Raw genomic sequence first — 16,460 nt, 5'->3', positions numbered from 1 at the left:
CCCCCCACCGTGAGGTCACCAAGTCCTCAGGCATCCTGCAGACCTGGTCAGCTGCTGCCGCCACGTGCCAGCAGCAGGGAGCTCCTCCTAGACCCTGGGCCCTGCTGATGGCATCAAATTGAGCTGCGAGCAAAGCCCCTGGCTCTTGGCCTCTTTGGGCACACGGTGGAAGGGTGGACCCCTCCCCAGCTCCCGCCTCGGGGGTTTCAGACACTGTCACACACACTGTCATCCCTCACTCTCTGGCCAGTCAGCAATTAAAAACGTCATCTCCCTGGGTCGGCCTCTTCCAGATGTATGGGCCCGGTCCCTCCACGGGACCCTCTCTGTCACTGGCTGAAGCTTCACCTGCCCACGCCAGCCCTCGCCTGCCAGGGTCTCCCTTAATCCTTGCAGTGGGCTCCACGTCGCCCCGTTTATAGATTAGTTCTTTCGTTGATAGCTCTTATAAAAAACACCCCTGAACCCTGAAAGAAGAACGTCCTTATCTGACACGGAGGCATAAATAAAAGGGAAGATGGCTGAAATGATAAGAAAGGCGCGGCCAGATGGAACGGGGCTGTCCACAGCCCGAGGCATGGGGTCCTGTCTCACCAATCTCCAGTGCTGGGGGTGGTCTGTGTCACCCGGCTGGGCGCAGACTCACAGGAGGCTGCAGACTGGTGCCGAGGTGTCCCATGGACCCTCCCTCCAGCCCCCAATGGCGACATCTCACGTAACTGGTGCAAAATTGGAACCAGGGAATTGGTATGGGTGTCATCAAGAGCCTTGTTGGTGAGAAGAGGCCTCTGGTCATGGGCGCAGCTGGTCTCAGCTGGAGGCCGTCCTGGCCTGCTCCACACGGGCGACTGGCCTCGGCCTTCACCCCTCGGGGCTTTACGTAGCTGCTTCTGCTTCCCCCGGGTCCACCCTGGCGCATCGTGCTCTGGTCCCTGCTGAAGGTGGACAGCCGAGCCCCCCTTCCATGGCCTCCCCTCCTGTCCCCAGAAAAAGCTCCCCGTGTTGCTGCTGGGCCATTCGGCAGACCTGCGGCCCGGTGAGTTCGTGGTGGCCATCGGCAGCCCCTTCGCCCTGCAGAACACCGTGACGACGGGCATCGTCAGCACTGCCCAGAGGGACGGCAAGGAGCTGGGCCTCCGGGACTCGGACATGGACTACGTCCAGACCGATGCCATCATCAACGTGAGTCCAGGGGGTGGGAGGCCTCACGGTGGCCTCTGGCTGGGCTTGCTCCCTATCCCCAGAGCCATATTGACACATTCACCTGCTAGAAAGTTCTCTCTTTGTCTTCTTTATTAAGTGGAGCTCTAACCTTGTGACTTCTACCCCTGGGTGGCAGCTGCCCTGACTTGGGTAGCCCTTCGAGAGGGACAGGCATGGCCGTGGCCCCAGCAATGTCTGCGCACATTGCACACCTGGGCCAACAATGCTTTTTGTTACTGTTGTGGTTATATTGGATGGCACCTTCTGCATTCACACTTTGCCCAGACATCCCAGCACCCGGCCCCCTGGGTTTGCCGTGGCTCAGGCTCTCTGCTGGCAACGTTAGTCTTTATACTCTCCAGGCTGGCAGGATGAGAAATAGTGCCCCCATTTGGCATGTGCCCAGTCGGTGCTACCGAGCCCGCGAGTGGTGGAGATGCTGATGCGTGTGGTTTGTGCAGAGAGCGCCAGCCGGTCAGACCCTGATCATCTGACGCTGTCTGCTTGGCCACTGTGGGCTCAGCTTTCTCATCTGTGAAATGGGGACAGCACTGAGGCCTCTTGATGCTGTTGGGGCTAAAATCTGGTTGTGTGTCTCTGCACTGGTAGAGAAGGAGTCAGAGAAAAGAGCTTCAGGAGCCCTCGGCGGGGCTCGGGGCACAGCTGACTCCCTGTTTCTTCCCCTTGCAGTACGGGAACTCCGGGGGACCTCTGGTGAACCTGGTAAGTGACCCCTAGAACTGGAGTCTCTGGTTTCCTGGGGCTCTGCTCACATAGGGAGGCGCAGCCTCGAGGTTGGGACAGGACCCAAACTATGGCCCTAGAACCTTCATGCCCGACAGTTGGGAATGTGGCAGGGCTGGGGGCCTGGAAGGAGGACAGGACCCCAAGGCACATGCTGCCTCATGCCCCTCTGGGATGCTGGTGGCTGTCAGGAAGGAGTCACCCAGAACAGCCACCCAGTCTGGGGCCAAGTGCCCGTCGGAGGAGTTGGGGCAGAGGAGGCTCAGGTCTGGGCTGCTCACCCCTCTGGACCTCCCTGTCCTCAATTTTACATTCGAGATGAGACGGTGTCCTCATCCCTCCCAGTCCCTTCAGCCACCCTTCCACATCCTGTCCTGGGCCCCACTGCCAGGCTCATTGTTATCCCAGGTGAGATTTTCCCAGGATGATCTAGATAGTTTAGTTCAGAGCTCCTGGGCCCTGAAGAATCGGAGACAGCCCCGGTCTCAGGGAGCTCCCACCTTTGGAGGGGGAGGTGGCCAGATGTGGACAGGCCTGAACACGATGTGAACCGCATGAGATAGCTCTGGAGGGACTCGGCAGGGAGGCCTTACAGCTGATGTGGGATCATGGAGGGCTTCCTGGAGGCGGGAGCATCTGACACAGGCTGCCAAGGTGGAGGAGTGGGTGCAGGAGAGCACTGTCCCCGGGAGAAGGCGCAGCGTCCCTCCTCCCATCCGCCCGTTATCCACCCACCCACTCGTCCATCCTCCATTTATCAGTTTTTTCATCCACCTCTCCATCTATTCATTCACGTGTGAGGGAGGCTCATGGGGGCTCAGGCAGGCACCATTGCTGGAGAAGCCAGGCTGGGATCAGATGATGGAATGGTGCGAGGGGCTGATGGCCCATGTGGGCCTCAGGACACCAGCGCAGATGTGGCTTTGCCCAGCGCTCCTCTCAGGCTTTCAGCAGGGCTGAGGGCATGCGCTGGTATTTGAGAATGTAGGTGGGCTTTAGACTGGAGGTTAGGAGGCCAGGGCCAGGAGGCCACTACGTGTCGTCCAGGCATTAGGGATGGGCAGACAAAGGGCCAAAGACAGACACAGAGTCCCAGTGCACTGGATCTTCTTGGCTGGCCCACCCACCTCATGAGCTCCTAGGCACCAGGAGGACAAAGGGTGCCTTGATCCAAGGCTCGGCTCCAGGCCCGAGAGGGGTGCCCTGGAGAGCTGGCCAGACCCTGGCCAGGATGTCGTGTGCATACCTCACCCCTGCTGTGGCCAGGAGGGGGGGACCAGGGGTGTGTGCCAAGCTGTGGGGAGGGGCTCCTTCCCAGGAGTGTGCCCGAGTGTGAGATCCCAGTGGCCAGGGCAGATCCTGCCCAGCAGTGCCAGCCTTGTGTGGGTGCAGGGCAGAGGCAGAGTGGGGGATGCCCAGGAGCTGTCCTGGCTCCTCTCATGGCCCTGCCCCTGCTTCCAGAAGGAGTAGACAAGGTCCGGGTCCCTGGAAGGCCTCATGCTATCTCTTCCTCTCTTGGCCCCTCAGAACATGGCCTGGTGGCGTCCTTGGTCCAGTGGACACTGCTCCTCAGGGGCAGGTGGCCGGAGCCAGGGAGGCAGGCCCAAGCTGCAAGCTTCCCTGGCTGACATCACTCTCCAGGGATGGAGTAGGGGGGACTCCAGGGTTTGGAGGCAGATGTCACCAGAGTTGGAGAGGTGGGGGTCGCTGACTCAGACATGACCCCAAGAACAACCTGTTCAGGAAAGTGGGGGGCCGCTCTGAGAGCTTCTTGGGTGGGGGCATTGGCAGCTGGGGTCAGCCTCTGGAAACAGGGCCTCGTACATCATGCTTTGCGGGCAGCTGCTTGCCTGGGCTCCCCGAGTGACCCCTGTGATCTCACCCAGGATGGCGAGGTCATTGGCATCAACACGCTCAAGGTCACAGCTGGCATTTCCTTCGCCATCCCCTCGGACCGCATCACGCGCTTCCTCACGGAGTTCCAGGACAAGCACATCAAAGGTAAAGAGCTCACCTGGTGGGGGCCGGGTAAGGCAGGGCATGCGCTCCCAGGGCTGAGGCCCCCGAACCTCCCAGCTCTGGGGCCGGGGCTCATCCAAGGTGCTGTGCGAACCTCGCTCACTCCTGGACTCGGCCCCTTCCCCACCCCAGATCTGTGAGACTCCAGGGTAGCTCATCCTCGGCCTCTCTCAGGATCTGCTTCCCTGACTCTCCTCCTTTCATGGCCACTTTCACCCCCTGCCCCTCCAGATGGTCTCCTACTGGCTGGGGACCTCCAATCTCAGCTCCCACCATAAGCTGCTCGGACTCCCTGGGCTGCTTTTGTCTGGGCTACTCTTTAGTTGTCAGAACCTAATGCTCCCTTCCTTCCGTTCATCCATCCACCCACTATCTGTACCTTCATCCAACCGCTCATCCATTCGTCCGTCTGTCCATCCACTCATCCATCCGTCCATCCACTCATCCGCCCATCCATCCACTCATCCGTCCGTCCATCTGTCCATCCACTCATCCATCCGTCCATCCACTCATCCGTCCATCCTCTCATCCGTCCGTCCATCCACTCATCCGTCCGTCCATCCATCTATCCGTCCATCCATCTACTCATCCGTCCGTCCATCCACTCATCCGTCCGTCCATCCACTCATCCGTCCGTCCATCCATCTATCCGTCCGTCCATCCACTCATCCGTCCGTCCATCCACTCATCCGTCCGTCCATCCACTCATCCGTCCATCCTCTCATCCGTCCGTCCATCCACTCATCCATCCGTCCATCCGCTCATCCGTCCATCCATCCACTCATCCGTCCATCCATCCACTCATCCGTCCGTCCATCCACTCATCCGTCCATCCATCCATCTATCCGTCCGTCCATCCACTCATCCGTCCATCCTCTCATCCGTCCGTCCATCCACTCATCCGTCCGTCCATCCGTCTATCCGTCCGTCCATCCACTCATCCGTCCATCCTCTCATCCGTCCGTCCATCCTCTCATCCGTTCGTCCATCCACTCGTCCGTCCGTCCGTCCCTCCGTCCATCCATCATCTATCCTTCCTTCCTGCTTTTCTTCCTCCCCTCACCCCTTCCTTCTTTCCGTCTAGCCACCCATCCTTAAATACTCCGTCTTTCAGCCCGTGGGCTGTGCAGACCGCCCAGCAGCTTATCCTCTATTCCGGGGGAGCAGAGTCCAGGACACTGATCCTTGGAAGTCACCCTCCTCCCACCCCTGTCTCAGCCCCGTCCAGAAGGGATGTCCTGTCCACCCTGACTGCTCCTAGACGGCCGTGAGCATCCATCTGGGAGAGGTCCTGACAGGACACAAGGTGACTCTCCCAAGTGAGAGCACGCCACTTAAATCAGCTTAGGGCATCTTAAGTCAGTGGCCGCAGCCACTTCCCAGAGGAGGGTCACACTTCTGATCTCAGGACCTTTCCTGTTGGCCTCCACCGTCCCTCTTTAGCTCCGTGAGCTTCTCCCTCCCGCTGCCACTGTGTCCCCCACACCCGCCTCCCGGCCAGCGCCCAGGCCGACTCAGCCCTGCTGTTCACGCCTTCACCTTGCTTCCCTGTCTCCTCCTCGTCTCCTCCCAGCGTCCCCACCCAGGGTTCATTGAGAGCAGAGGGGCTTCCTCGTGCTCACGCTCCTCCACGCCCCACCAGCCAGGCACATGGACCCCAGTGCAGCACGACCGGTGCCGAGAGGACTGGTCACATGAGGAACTGCTGCCGAGGACTGCTCGTTTGTTCTTCAGTGTCCCTTATGTGGAGAGAATCTGGAGTCAGGCAGAGCCTGTCCTTCTGGAAGAAGCTGAAGGCTTCGTCTGTTGGACAGGGAGGACCGTCTGACCTCTTGAGCCCCTTTCCTCTTGGCTGCTAGGGAGCTCAGAACCAAACCCAGGGCTGCACCTGCACACCTGTCATAGCCTTGGCCCTTTGACGGCTGGGCCTTTTCAGTTTAATTATCCTCTGCCCCGTGGGTCCTGTGACTTTGGCCACCTTCCTGGAACTTGGTGGAGCTATGCTTTGCACAGACTGAGCTGTGAGGTGACCGTTTCGTTGGAAGTGGGATTGTAGCATCCTGCTTTTTGTCTCTCCCCTTCTCTCTCAGACGACAGCCTGCCCTGGGCCCAGATTTGCTCCTTTGTTGGACAGGGACTGTCCCAGTCAGTGCTGACCTCGCCCCAGACCCCCCTGGGAAACACTTGTCCCCTGTCCCAGTGCTTTGTCAAGTCCCCCAGGACGGTGCAGACTAACTGAAGAGCCCGTGAATCTTGGCTGGGTGGCAGAATCAATATTGTTAAAACCCTTCTGAAGCTGACTGGTGTTTGTTTTCACTTTTCTTTTTTTTTAAATAAAAGTATCAGATGCTCCAAACCCAGTTAATCTAACGTTCTTTAAAATGAACGATCTTTTCATTAAATCAGGAGGTGTTATGTGCCCCTCTTGTTCTCGTCTAGGGGTCAGGGTGCAGAGGCCTCTGGGGGGCTTTCAGGGTAAAGAGCCATTGCCTGGCCTCGGCCTGGAGCCCCAGGAGGGTTTGGGGGTTCAGCAGCCGTAGAACTAGAGTGTACACCTGTGGGGGTTGTTGAGTTCATGGGCATGGGCAGTCGATGGGCGCCTGCTCCTCTGTGAGCTGCTGAGCTGTCGGCTCTGGCCTGGGGAGTGGGAAACCCCATTCACCTCGTGGTGCCGGGGGGACGTCTGTGGCCTGCAAGGAGGACTGGCAGGAGGCAGGAGGGGCAGGGGCGGGGGCCCCGATGCATGTTCCCTGGTCTCAGAGGTCATAAGTGGGCTCCAAAGAACCTACGTGCTGGAGTCCTGAGTTTCAGGAGGGCGCAGCCCACCCACCCAGGGCAGACGCAGGGGCCGGGAGTGGGAGGGGGGAGCCCAGTGGCCCGGCACTGAGTGCTGCTCTGCGCCCTCTCCCTGTACTCCCTTCTCAAGCGCAAGAAGCTTTAGAGTTCCCAACACTGAGCTCAGGCTGCTTGCTCCTTCCCAGCTCTGGACGGGAAGGGGTGCCCTGCAGAGTCTTGGCTTTCTGCAAAGGTGGTTGAGGTTCCGAGGTCTGTGACAGCCACGGTGAATGTTCAGGGGCCTGTGCTGAGCCAGATGAGACGTTGCCCTCTAAGCTCTTGTTCCAGAGGGAGAGGGGCCGGGAGTGAGGGTGCGGGCTCTGGGGACTGGGGGAGACCCACCAGGCAGCGGGAGCGGGAAGCACCCACATCCCTGAGACGGGCAGGTGACAGTGTGTTCACATCCCAAGAGCCAGCGCAGGGCAGGGGGGTGGGGCTGGAGAGGAGACCGTGGAGCAGTGGAAAGGACAGGATGGGACGTGGCCCCAGGCTGGAGATTTTGAGAGTGGGAGGGATGCTTTAAAAGGACCCTCCTGGCTGCAGGCAGGAAGCCCATGCCTGAAACGCTCTGCCCTCCTGGTGTCTTGGCCCGGGGCAGTGGCAGCGGATGGGGTGAGCCATGGCTGGGTCTGGGATCTATTTTGAGCATTGAGCCAACAGGATTTGCTGAGGTGTGGGATGTAGGGCATGGGACGTAGGCTGTGAGAGGAGAGGAGAGGAGAGGACAGTGGCAGAGGCTGAGTAGCCGGGAGCTGAGGACCCCTGGGACAGTCCAGGATCAGCCCTAACACCTTACAGAAGAATTTACGTTTTGTTTTTTATTGAGGTGAAATCCACATAACGTACAATTAAGCATTTTGGAGTCTACTGATCAGCAGGATTTAGTGCAACTGTCCCCTCTCTAGTTCCAAAACTTCAACTCCACCCCAGAAGAACTCCTGCGTCTTTAAGCAGCCCCTCCCCCTCCCCACATTGCCATCATTTCATTGCTGACCTTGAGGTCCTGCCTCATGTTGGAATGGGGACACTCGTGGCCAAAGTGTGGATGCAGCACATGTTTAGAAATAAAGTCAGGACTCAGCCCAGTCTCCCTTCAGCCTTCTTCCCAACTTGGCATGTTGAACACGCATCATTTAGGCAATTTTCCAGTAAAGGTGGAGATCGGGAGGGTTGGGGGCTACAATTCTGCTGTCCTAGAAATGCTTCTAAGCTTCTCTGCATCCCCGCTGTCTGGTGTCTCTAGGAGATCAGCGGCCTCTGGGCTGAGTCTGTTGGCTCTGCTGGGTGGGTGGGGGCTGGGCAGGTGTCCTCCTACCCAAGGACTCTAACATGACAGCCCTGGCCTCAGAGGTGCCCCCAGGCTGCACTTCTGCCAAAAGGTGCCCTGGGTCCAGCTCCTCACATGTATAGGAAGCTGCAGGCCTGTCCTCCTTTTAAACTGCCTCAAGCTGTGAGCCATGCTGACCGGGTCCCATGGGAGGACAGCTTGTGTGGGCCAGGCCTCCTGTGGATTTAGACACCATCTACAGAGTGACTCCCCCAAACTTACACCTCCAGACTGGCTCTCTCTCCAGCTCTAGGCTCAGATGTACAACTGCTTGTGGGACGTCCCCATGGATGTAGAAGGCAGCTCCAACTACCAGGGCACCTGGCACCAGCCTGCTCCTGCACCCCGACTTGTGCCCTCCCCCTCTCAGTTAAGGGCAGCCCCATCCTTCTGTGGTTCCCCATACCCCTTGTCCCATCTGTCAGCAAGCCTGTTGATCCCACTTTCAGGACATGTCCCACAACTGGCCATGCGGCACTTCACCTGTGCATCTTTGGAGATGATCGTGTGGTTTTCCTTTTCAGCCTGTTAGCATGGTAAATCGCATTGGTTGGTTTTGGGTGTTAAACCAACCTTGCATTCCTGGGATAAACCTCACTTAGTCATCATGTATTATTCTATGTATTTTTGGATTTGACTTGCTGAAAATGTTTAAAGAATTTTGGTGTCTATCTTCATGAGGGATATTAGTCTAGTTTTCTTTTCTGGTTTTGGTATCAAGGTGATGAGTTGAGAAGTACTCACTCATTTTCCATTCTCCAGCGGCGTTTGTGTAGAATTGTTACTATTTCTTTCTTAAGCGTTTGGTAGAATTCTCCAGTGAGACCATGTGGGCCTGAAGTTTTCTTCGTGGCAAGACCTTTTTAACTATGAATTCAATTTCTTTGATAGATGGAGAGCTGTTAAAGTCATCTATTTCTTCTTGAAGGAGCTTTGGTAATTTGGAGATTTCAAAAAACTTGTGCATTTTATCTAAATGGCCAAATTTATTGGCCTCAAGTTGTTCGTAGTATCCTCTTATTGTCCTTTTAATGTCTGTAGGCTCCGTAGTGATGTCATCTCTCTAATTGTTGATATCGATAATTGTGTCTTCTCTATTTTTTTCATAATCAGTCTGGCTAAAGATTTATCAATTTTGTTAATCTCAGAGAATCAGCTTTTGGTTTTCATTTATTTTCTCTGTTGTGTTTCTGTTTCCTAATTCATTGATTTATACTCTTATCTTTATTATTTCCTTTCTTCTGCTTACTTTGGGTTTCATTTGGTCCACTTTTTCTAGTTTTTAAAATAGAAGCTTAAGTCTTTGATTTGAGACTTTTTCCCCCCCTAATATAGGCATTTTAGTACTAATTTCCCTCTGAATAGTACCTCCACATCCTACAAATTTGATGTTATATTTTCTTTCTTTTCTTGTGTGTGTGGCTGGCCACAGGGATGGAACCCTGGACCTTGGTGTTAGCAGCGCCATGTTCTAACCACCTGAGCTAACCAGCCAGGCTTCATTTTTACTCAATTGAAAATACTTTCTAGTTTCCCTATTGATTTCTTCTTTGAGGATGGGTCATTTAGGAGTGTGTTATTTAGTTTTAAAGTAGCTCCGAAATGTTTAGATACCTTTCTAATAGAAAATTACTAGTGTAATTGGGCCGGCCTGTGGCTCACTCGGGGGAGTGCGGTGCTGATAACACCAAGGCCCCGGGTTCGGATCCCACATAGGGATGGCTGGTTAGCTCACTGGCTGAGCGTGGTGCTGACAACACCAAGTCAAGAGTTGAGATCCCCTTACCGGTCATCTTTTTTAAAAAAAAGAAAATTACTAGTATAATTAATAGTATTAATTTCTAGTTTAATTCCATGGTGGTAATAAAACTTCCATGAAATAAAAATTTAAAATTTATCGGGTCTTGTTCTATGGTTCTGAATATGTAAATGTTATTTCTGGGTCTAAGTCACCTGCTACGTCACAGTCTAGTGCATCTGGGAAGATAGGGAGCCATTTCAGTGAGTGATGTGGAGAATGCTCCAACCACAGGCCTGGCACCTGGTTAGTGATCACCGGGCAATATCAGTTAATATTACTATTTATGGGGAAGGCAGGGGAAGGTGACAAGTTCAGTTCCATGCAAAGAAATTTTGGGGAACTGGCCATGTGGAAGCTGGAGAGGAGAGCCCTGCTGGCCCTGGGAAGGGGTGTGGAGCTCAGCTGGGGGAGCAGGTGTTGGAGCAGGTGTTGGATGGAGGCTGGGGTGGACAGCCAGACTAGAACTAGGACGTCTCGCCGCTCTGTGAGAACAGGCAGGAGGAGAGGGCCACTGTAGGTGCCTGGCTCAAGCAAGAGGGCTCCTGCCTCTTCCTAGACCTACAGGAGAATCTCTGTCCCCTGCTTGTCCCTTTACGGAGGGCTATGGCTTTTTACAGTGGCTCTAACTGATCCCACTGTGTTTTGTTTCCAGACTGGAAGAAGCGCTTCATCGGCATACGGATGCGGACCATCACCCCAAAGTGAGTGTCTAGAGAGTTCTGTCCCCTGCTGCCCCTCTCTCTCATCCCTCAGCATGGCCCTCCTTCCAGACCCGAGCCCGGCTGTGCTGAGTTCCGCAGGTGCTCCGATAGGCCACCACACTCAGGCTCCTGACCTTTGCTCAGCCCAGTTCGTCTGCTTGGATGCCTCCCCGTCTTTGCCTGATAGATTCCTTCTGCTCCCTCAGGACCCCCTCCAGATGCCCCCTCCTCCAGGAAGCCTCCTTGATTAGTTTCCTGGGGCTATCATAACAAATTATCACAAACTTGGTGGCTTAAAACAACAGAGATGGTGGGCCGGCCTGGTGGCGCACTGCTATAGTGCGCCGCTTGGGAAGCACGGTGGCGCTCCCGCCGAGGGTTCGGATCCCACATACAGACCAGCCGCTCACTGGCTGAGCGAGGGGCAGGCGCAACACCGAGGGTTGCGATCCCGTGGCCGGTCCCGGTCCGGTGCGGGCGCGACACTGAGGGTTGCGCTCCGTTGCCGATCACGAAAATAGGCAAAAAAAGGAAAAAAAAAAAAAACAAACAACAGAGATGGGGCCGGCCCATGGCTCACTCGGGAGAGTGTGGTGCTGATAACACCAGGGCCATGGGTTCGGATCCTATATAGGGATGGCCGGTTTGCTCACTGGGTGAGCGTGGTGCTGACAATACCAAGCCAAAGGTTAAGATCCTCCTACCGGTCATCTTTAAAGAAAAACAAAAAAACCCAAAAAACAGAGACGTATTCTCTCACAGTTCTGGGGGCCAAAACGTCTGAACTCAAAGTGTCAGCAGGGCCAACGCTGCCTCTGAGGCCTTAGGAAAGATCCTCCTGCCTCTTCTAGCTTCTGGTGGCTCCGGGCGTTCCTTGGCTTGTGACCACATCGCTCCATTCTCTGCCGCTGTCTTGACACAGCCTTCTCCTGTCCGTGTTTGTGTCCAAATCTCCCTCTTGTTCCTCTTATGGAAACACCAGTCATTGTGTCTTTAGTATAAGGGCTAGATCATCTCAAGATTCTTAACTGATTATATCTGCAAAGATCCTATTTCCAAAGTCATATTCGGAGGTTCTGGGTGTCCTCCCAGAACAATCTGGGGGGATATTATTCTACCACCCGAGGCCACTCAGGTGGGAGGGGGTGTCTCCCGTTCGTCTGCACGGCCCTGGCTTCCCTCCCCGCACCGCACTGGCCCCACCGTGTTGGAATCACGTGTTTGGGGGACCCCCCATCATCATCACTTGGGGTGAGCCCCCAGGGAGTAAGGCCCGTGTCCTGCTCACCCGTCTGCTCTGCCCCAGTACCAGTCTGCAGCACAGCGGGAGCTGGAAACCCAATGAGTGCAGTAAAAAGAAGGGGTGGGCGAGAGCGGGGCAGGGAGGAAGGACAGGACTGAAAGTCAAGGCTAAGGGCTGGGAGAAGGAAGAGGTCTCTGCACCGGGGAGCTCAGGAGGGCCTGAGGAGCGCTCATCGCCTCCACCCTCACACCCGGCCCGTGCCTGAAATGGCAACGCTTCCCACTTTACCGACTGTTCCTCTAGGGAGTGCATGTGGGAGCAATTTGCAATCAAGACCAATATGCCCCTTTATCCTTCAGTTGTGTTCCCTCTCTCTCTTGCACCCATCCATCTGTCCATCCGTCCACTGTCCATCCCAACATCTGTCCAGTCTTCAGTGCTCATTCCGTGACTCACCCGTCTGTCTGTCCATTCATCTCTCCTTCCTCCCATGCATCCGTCCTCCTTTCCTCCTTCCTACCATGCGTCCACGCTTCTATGGATCTATCCTGCCCATGCTTCTAACCAGCCATTGTCACCGAGTTTCTCTTGAGGATCCACGTCTAGTGGGGACACAGCATGGTTAGTGGCAGGACAGGGCAGTGTGGGAGCCCAGGGGGGCTGCTGTCTGGCCTGGGTGGTGGAGGGGTTGGAAGCTCAGAGGTGCCTGAACAGCTGAACTGTCTTTCCAGCTTGGTGGAGGAGTTACGGGCCAGCAACCCAGACTTCCCGGCAGTCAGCAGTGGAATTTATGTGCAAGAAGTTGTTCCAAACTCACCTTCTCAGAGGTAGGCTCTGCCAGAGGAGGCAGAGAGGCCGACGGACATCCTGGCTGGTGGGGGTGGCCACTGACCTCACGTGACCTTGAACTTCCTGGAAAAGTGATGTGGTGGGGAAGAGGCAGGTGGGTTCTGGCCTGTCCTCTGTGCCAGGGGAGGGCTAGAGAGCCTTGGCTGTGCCCCTCTGTGGCCCTCTGTGGCCCAGAATGTTCTTTCCTTGGAGCAGCGGAGGCTATGAGGTTTCATCTGGGCTGACACCCTGCCTGGAGCCGGCTCTCACCCTGGCCCAGTGGCTGGCCTGGGTCTTTCTGGGCCTGTTTTCTCATCTGTCAAATGAGATGTTTTCTCATCTGTCACCTCCATTTGAGATGGTTCAGCCCACTATTTCTACCCCTGGGAGACTTTGTCAAGAGCACTGTTTTCTTTGAAACCGTCAAGCAGTGGGGAAATGCTGAGTTTAGTGACCCATGAGCTGAGGCAGACATGTGACCACACCGCTTGACCTGCCCCACAGAGGGCTCTGAACTCACCACCCCCCCGTCCCTGGCCAGGTCTCTACCCGTGCAGTGGGCAGGCTGGAGCAGACTGGTGGTTTCAGCTGGATTTCTGGGAGCTGCTGGGGTCTGGGGCTGCTGTGGGGGTGAGGGCAGGGGTGGGGGGAGAAGAGCCAGCCAGGCCTCCAGGCCACCAAGGCCCTCCGGCCACGGTGCTGCGTCATGAGGTTGGGCTCAGGGGTGGGCCCACGTGACTTTCTGTGATGAACATGGGGGGCACCGGTGCCCAGCCCCGCAGGCCTGTGGTAAATACTGTTGAAATATGGATACACAAGGCCAAAGGATAATCCCAGAACTCGGGCCTCTATTGTGGCTAGGCTACTGAGCATTTCAGCCAGCAGTGGGGACCGAGCGCGGCCATGTGCAGGCCCCTCAGGAGCCAGGCGGACGAGACGCTGGCCAAGGCTGCTGGGTGAGCCAGGCATCCACACCATCATCTCAGTTGACCCTCACTGCGGCCAGGAGTGTGTGGGCAACCGCCCTCCCCCCATCTAACAGATGGGTAGACTGAGGCCTGAGAAGGGACTTCCCTGTGGTCGCACAGCCAGCCTGTGTGTGGGTCCTGATGTGGTCGCCCATGCATCTAACTGCGATGCCGTCCCACCTCCCTGCCCTGGGTGGGAGACCGCACAGCGGTGAGTTCTGCCTCTCGCGCCCGAGCTCTTAGTAGCTGCAGTCACGTAACAACCGACGCCTGGGCCCCTTGTAATTGGCAAAGCACTTCCCCACGTAGGGCTGCAGACGTGGAAACTGAGGCTCAAAGGGACAGAGTGCCTGGCCAGAGGTGGCCCATCCAGGAAGGCCGCAGCCAGAACTGGCACATCGCCCTTCTGCCATAGAGGAGAAGCAGTCTGAAAAGTCATTTATCCGCTGTGTGACACTGGTTTTCTTCTGTCACGAGAGCTTTGGCGTCAGGGCCCCATTCATTCCCATCCTGATGACTTTTGTTCATCTGCTGCCATTGGGCTGGCCAGTTACTCAGTTGGCGAGAGCATGGTGCTGGTTACACCAAGGTCCAGCTTCTGGTCCCCGTACCAGCCAGCCACCAAAAAAAATGTGAACTGCTGCTATTAAACCCTTGCGTGCCCCGATGCAGCCCCAGCCTTGCAAGGATGTGCCTGGTGACCACATGTCTCTCCTGTTGGCAGAGGGGGCATCCAAGATGGTGACATCATCGTCAAGGTCAACGGGCGCCCTCTGGCGGACTCGAGCGAGCTTCAGGAGGCCATCATGACGGAGTCCCCGCTCCTGCTGGAGGTGCGTCGGGGCAACGACGACCTGCTCTTCAGCATCGCGCCCGAGGTGGTCATGTGAGGCGGGGCCGCCTTACTCCAGAGCCAGAGCCTGCAGACAGCGGGGGTCGCTGCCGCCCCAGGACAGGACGAAGGACCGCCGTCGGTCCTCAGCAGGGCCAGCAGCCGCCTTCCGAGCCGGCCGTCCAGAGGCAGAGCAGGAGGCTGGGTTTGGCCAGGGGTCCGGATCTCAGCCTTGGGGAAGCATTGGATCCCGGACGCCGCATCCCAGTGCCCGTGAGGGAAGCCCGATGTCCCCCCCATGCAGATGCTCCTGGAGGTCACCCTCTAAGGATATCTAGAAAACTCCTGCAGTTCCCGGGAAGTCCATCCTCTCTCCCAGCTTCCTGCCTCTGCATCTGCAAATCCCTCTGTCAGAAATGCCCATGTTGCTCCCACCCCACCCTCCCTTCACCCACCCTCTGCCACTTCAGCTCCCCGTGCCCATGAATGCCTCCCTGATTCTTCCCTCTGCCCCGGCACCCACCACGTTGTATGACTGGGGCTGTCTGCCCACCAGCCTGGAGTCCCTGGAGGGCAGGCCACGTCTGACCCGCTTGAGGACTCAGGGTCTGACGGGCCTGGCCTGGAGCAGGCACCAACTGAAAGTCCCCTGGCTGCCGAGCTGAGCCCTGCATGCGAGATGAGGTGCCCTTCCCAGGAGGCAGGATGCCGGTAGGCAGCGGAGCAGGTCGGTTTGCTGCCTGGAGAGGTTCGGCCTCCCCGAGGTGACCTGCGAGGGGTGCGAGGACTGAGCTAGCCTCACCTCCCCGCAGCTGTGGGGTGCAGCTACCCGTTCTCACGGAGCCGCCACCCAGGAGCAGCGGGGCTCTCACAGGCACCTGCTCTCAGCTGGGGCACCTGTGTGTGTTTCCAGGTATATTTGTGAGCTTCGCTGTAAAACTGATTCCCGATGTTGCTTGTACTGTATGTCTCTCTACTGTGTGGGAATTAAAGTTTATAAGCACGTGGTTCTCAGCCATGGGGTGTTTGGGGCAGCCCACTACCCACTGGCCAGTTTTTCCTGGGGATCCACAGCTAACACGTCACCAGGCACAGGAGCAGGGACTGAGCTGAGGGCCTTTCGTGGGTTTCCACAATGGCCGAGCGTGGGACACAGCAGCCCTTGGGGCTGTGCGGTGCTGTGGAGGGCGGAAGCCAGGTCAGCCTGCTGGGCTCAAGTCCCAGATCCTCCACTTACTTCTAGCTCTGTGGTCTTGGGCAAAAGATAGCCCGCTCCCTGCCTTGGCCCGTTCCTCGGTACAGGAGGAATGACCTTCTGGTTGCTGTGGGAGACGAGGGGATTCATGCAGAGTGCTTGGAGAGGCGCCCAGCTCACAGCAACTCCCCCTACGCCTCGCTGTGTGCCCAGCCATGTGACAAAGCTTTCCCTGCATCTGTCCTATTTCACCTAGCAATGGGGAAACTGAGGCAGAAGGGGAATTTTTAAAAAGCAGGCTATTGAGGGACACAGCCCAGGGTGGCTGGAAGCAGGACGTTGAGAGCCATGAACTTACCCAGGGGGTGTTCTTAGGGCAGCTCTGTGAGGGGCATCAGACAGAGGGTGAGGGCTGCCCACCACAGCTGAGAATGAAGGACCCACACCTTTTCTGTGGACCACCAAGACCAGAAGGATCTGAAACCCTCTGGCCCAACCTCACAGAGGGGTAGGATCTGCCCCAGCCGGCCTCTGCGCAGCTAAGTGACCACAAGCCACCTTCTTCCTACTGGAGGGTGAACTGCAGAACTTCGAGTCCTCCAAGCCCTGAGAGCCTGAGATTCAGCAGGTCCAGATTTTAAATGGCCTGCCCCAGGGCTTACGTTAGGAGCTGACCTCAGATGGTCATCATGGCACAGGATCCTGTGTGATGCTAGACGGGACTCTTGGGAGGTCTCAGGAGACAGATGCAGTGGGCGCTGGTG

General features: G+C 56.7%; 1 protein-coding gene across 1 annotated transcript in view; it reads left to right on the top strand.

Moving 5' to 3' along the window:
• HTRA3 (HtrA serine peptidase 3) overlaps positions 1-15,515 on the top strand; it is a 42,588-nt gene extending 27,073 nt beyond the window's left edge. Inside the window, exons 5-10 of the mRNA XM_008578759.1 lie at positions 988-1,182; positions 1,894-1,926; positions 3,834-3,948; positions 10,582-10,630; positions 12,605-12,700; positions 14,394-15,515. Of these exons, the coding sequence (XP_008576981.1) occupies positions 988-1,182; positions 1,894-1,926; positions 3,834-3,948; positions 10,582-10,630; positions 12,605-12,700; positions 14,394-14,559 (654 nt within the window). The 3' untranslated portion in view covers positions 14,560-15,515. The remainder of the gene's footprint in view (positions 1-987; positions 1,183-1,893; positions 1,927-3,833; positions 3,949-10,581; positions 10,631-12,604; positions 12,701-14,393) is intronic.
• Positions 15,516-16,460: the final 945 nt, after the last annotated feature.

Source organism: Galeopterus variegatus, unplaced genomic scaffold, assembly GCF_000696425.1.
Source record: "Galeopterus variegatus unplaced genomic scaffold, G_variegatus-3.0.2 Scaffold76, whole genome shotgun sequence".
NCBI classification, from domain to species: Eukaryota; Metazoa; Chordata; class Mammalia; order Dermoptera; family Cynocephalidae; genus Galeopterus; species Galeopterus variegatus.
Note: the sequence above shows the minus strand (reverse complement) of the source record. Positions and strands in the feature narration are given on the sequence as shown.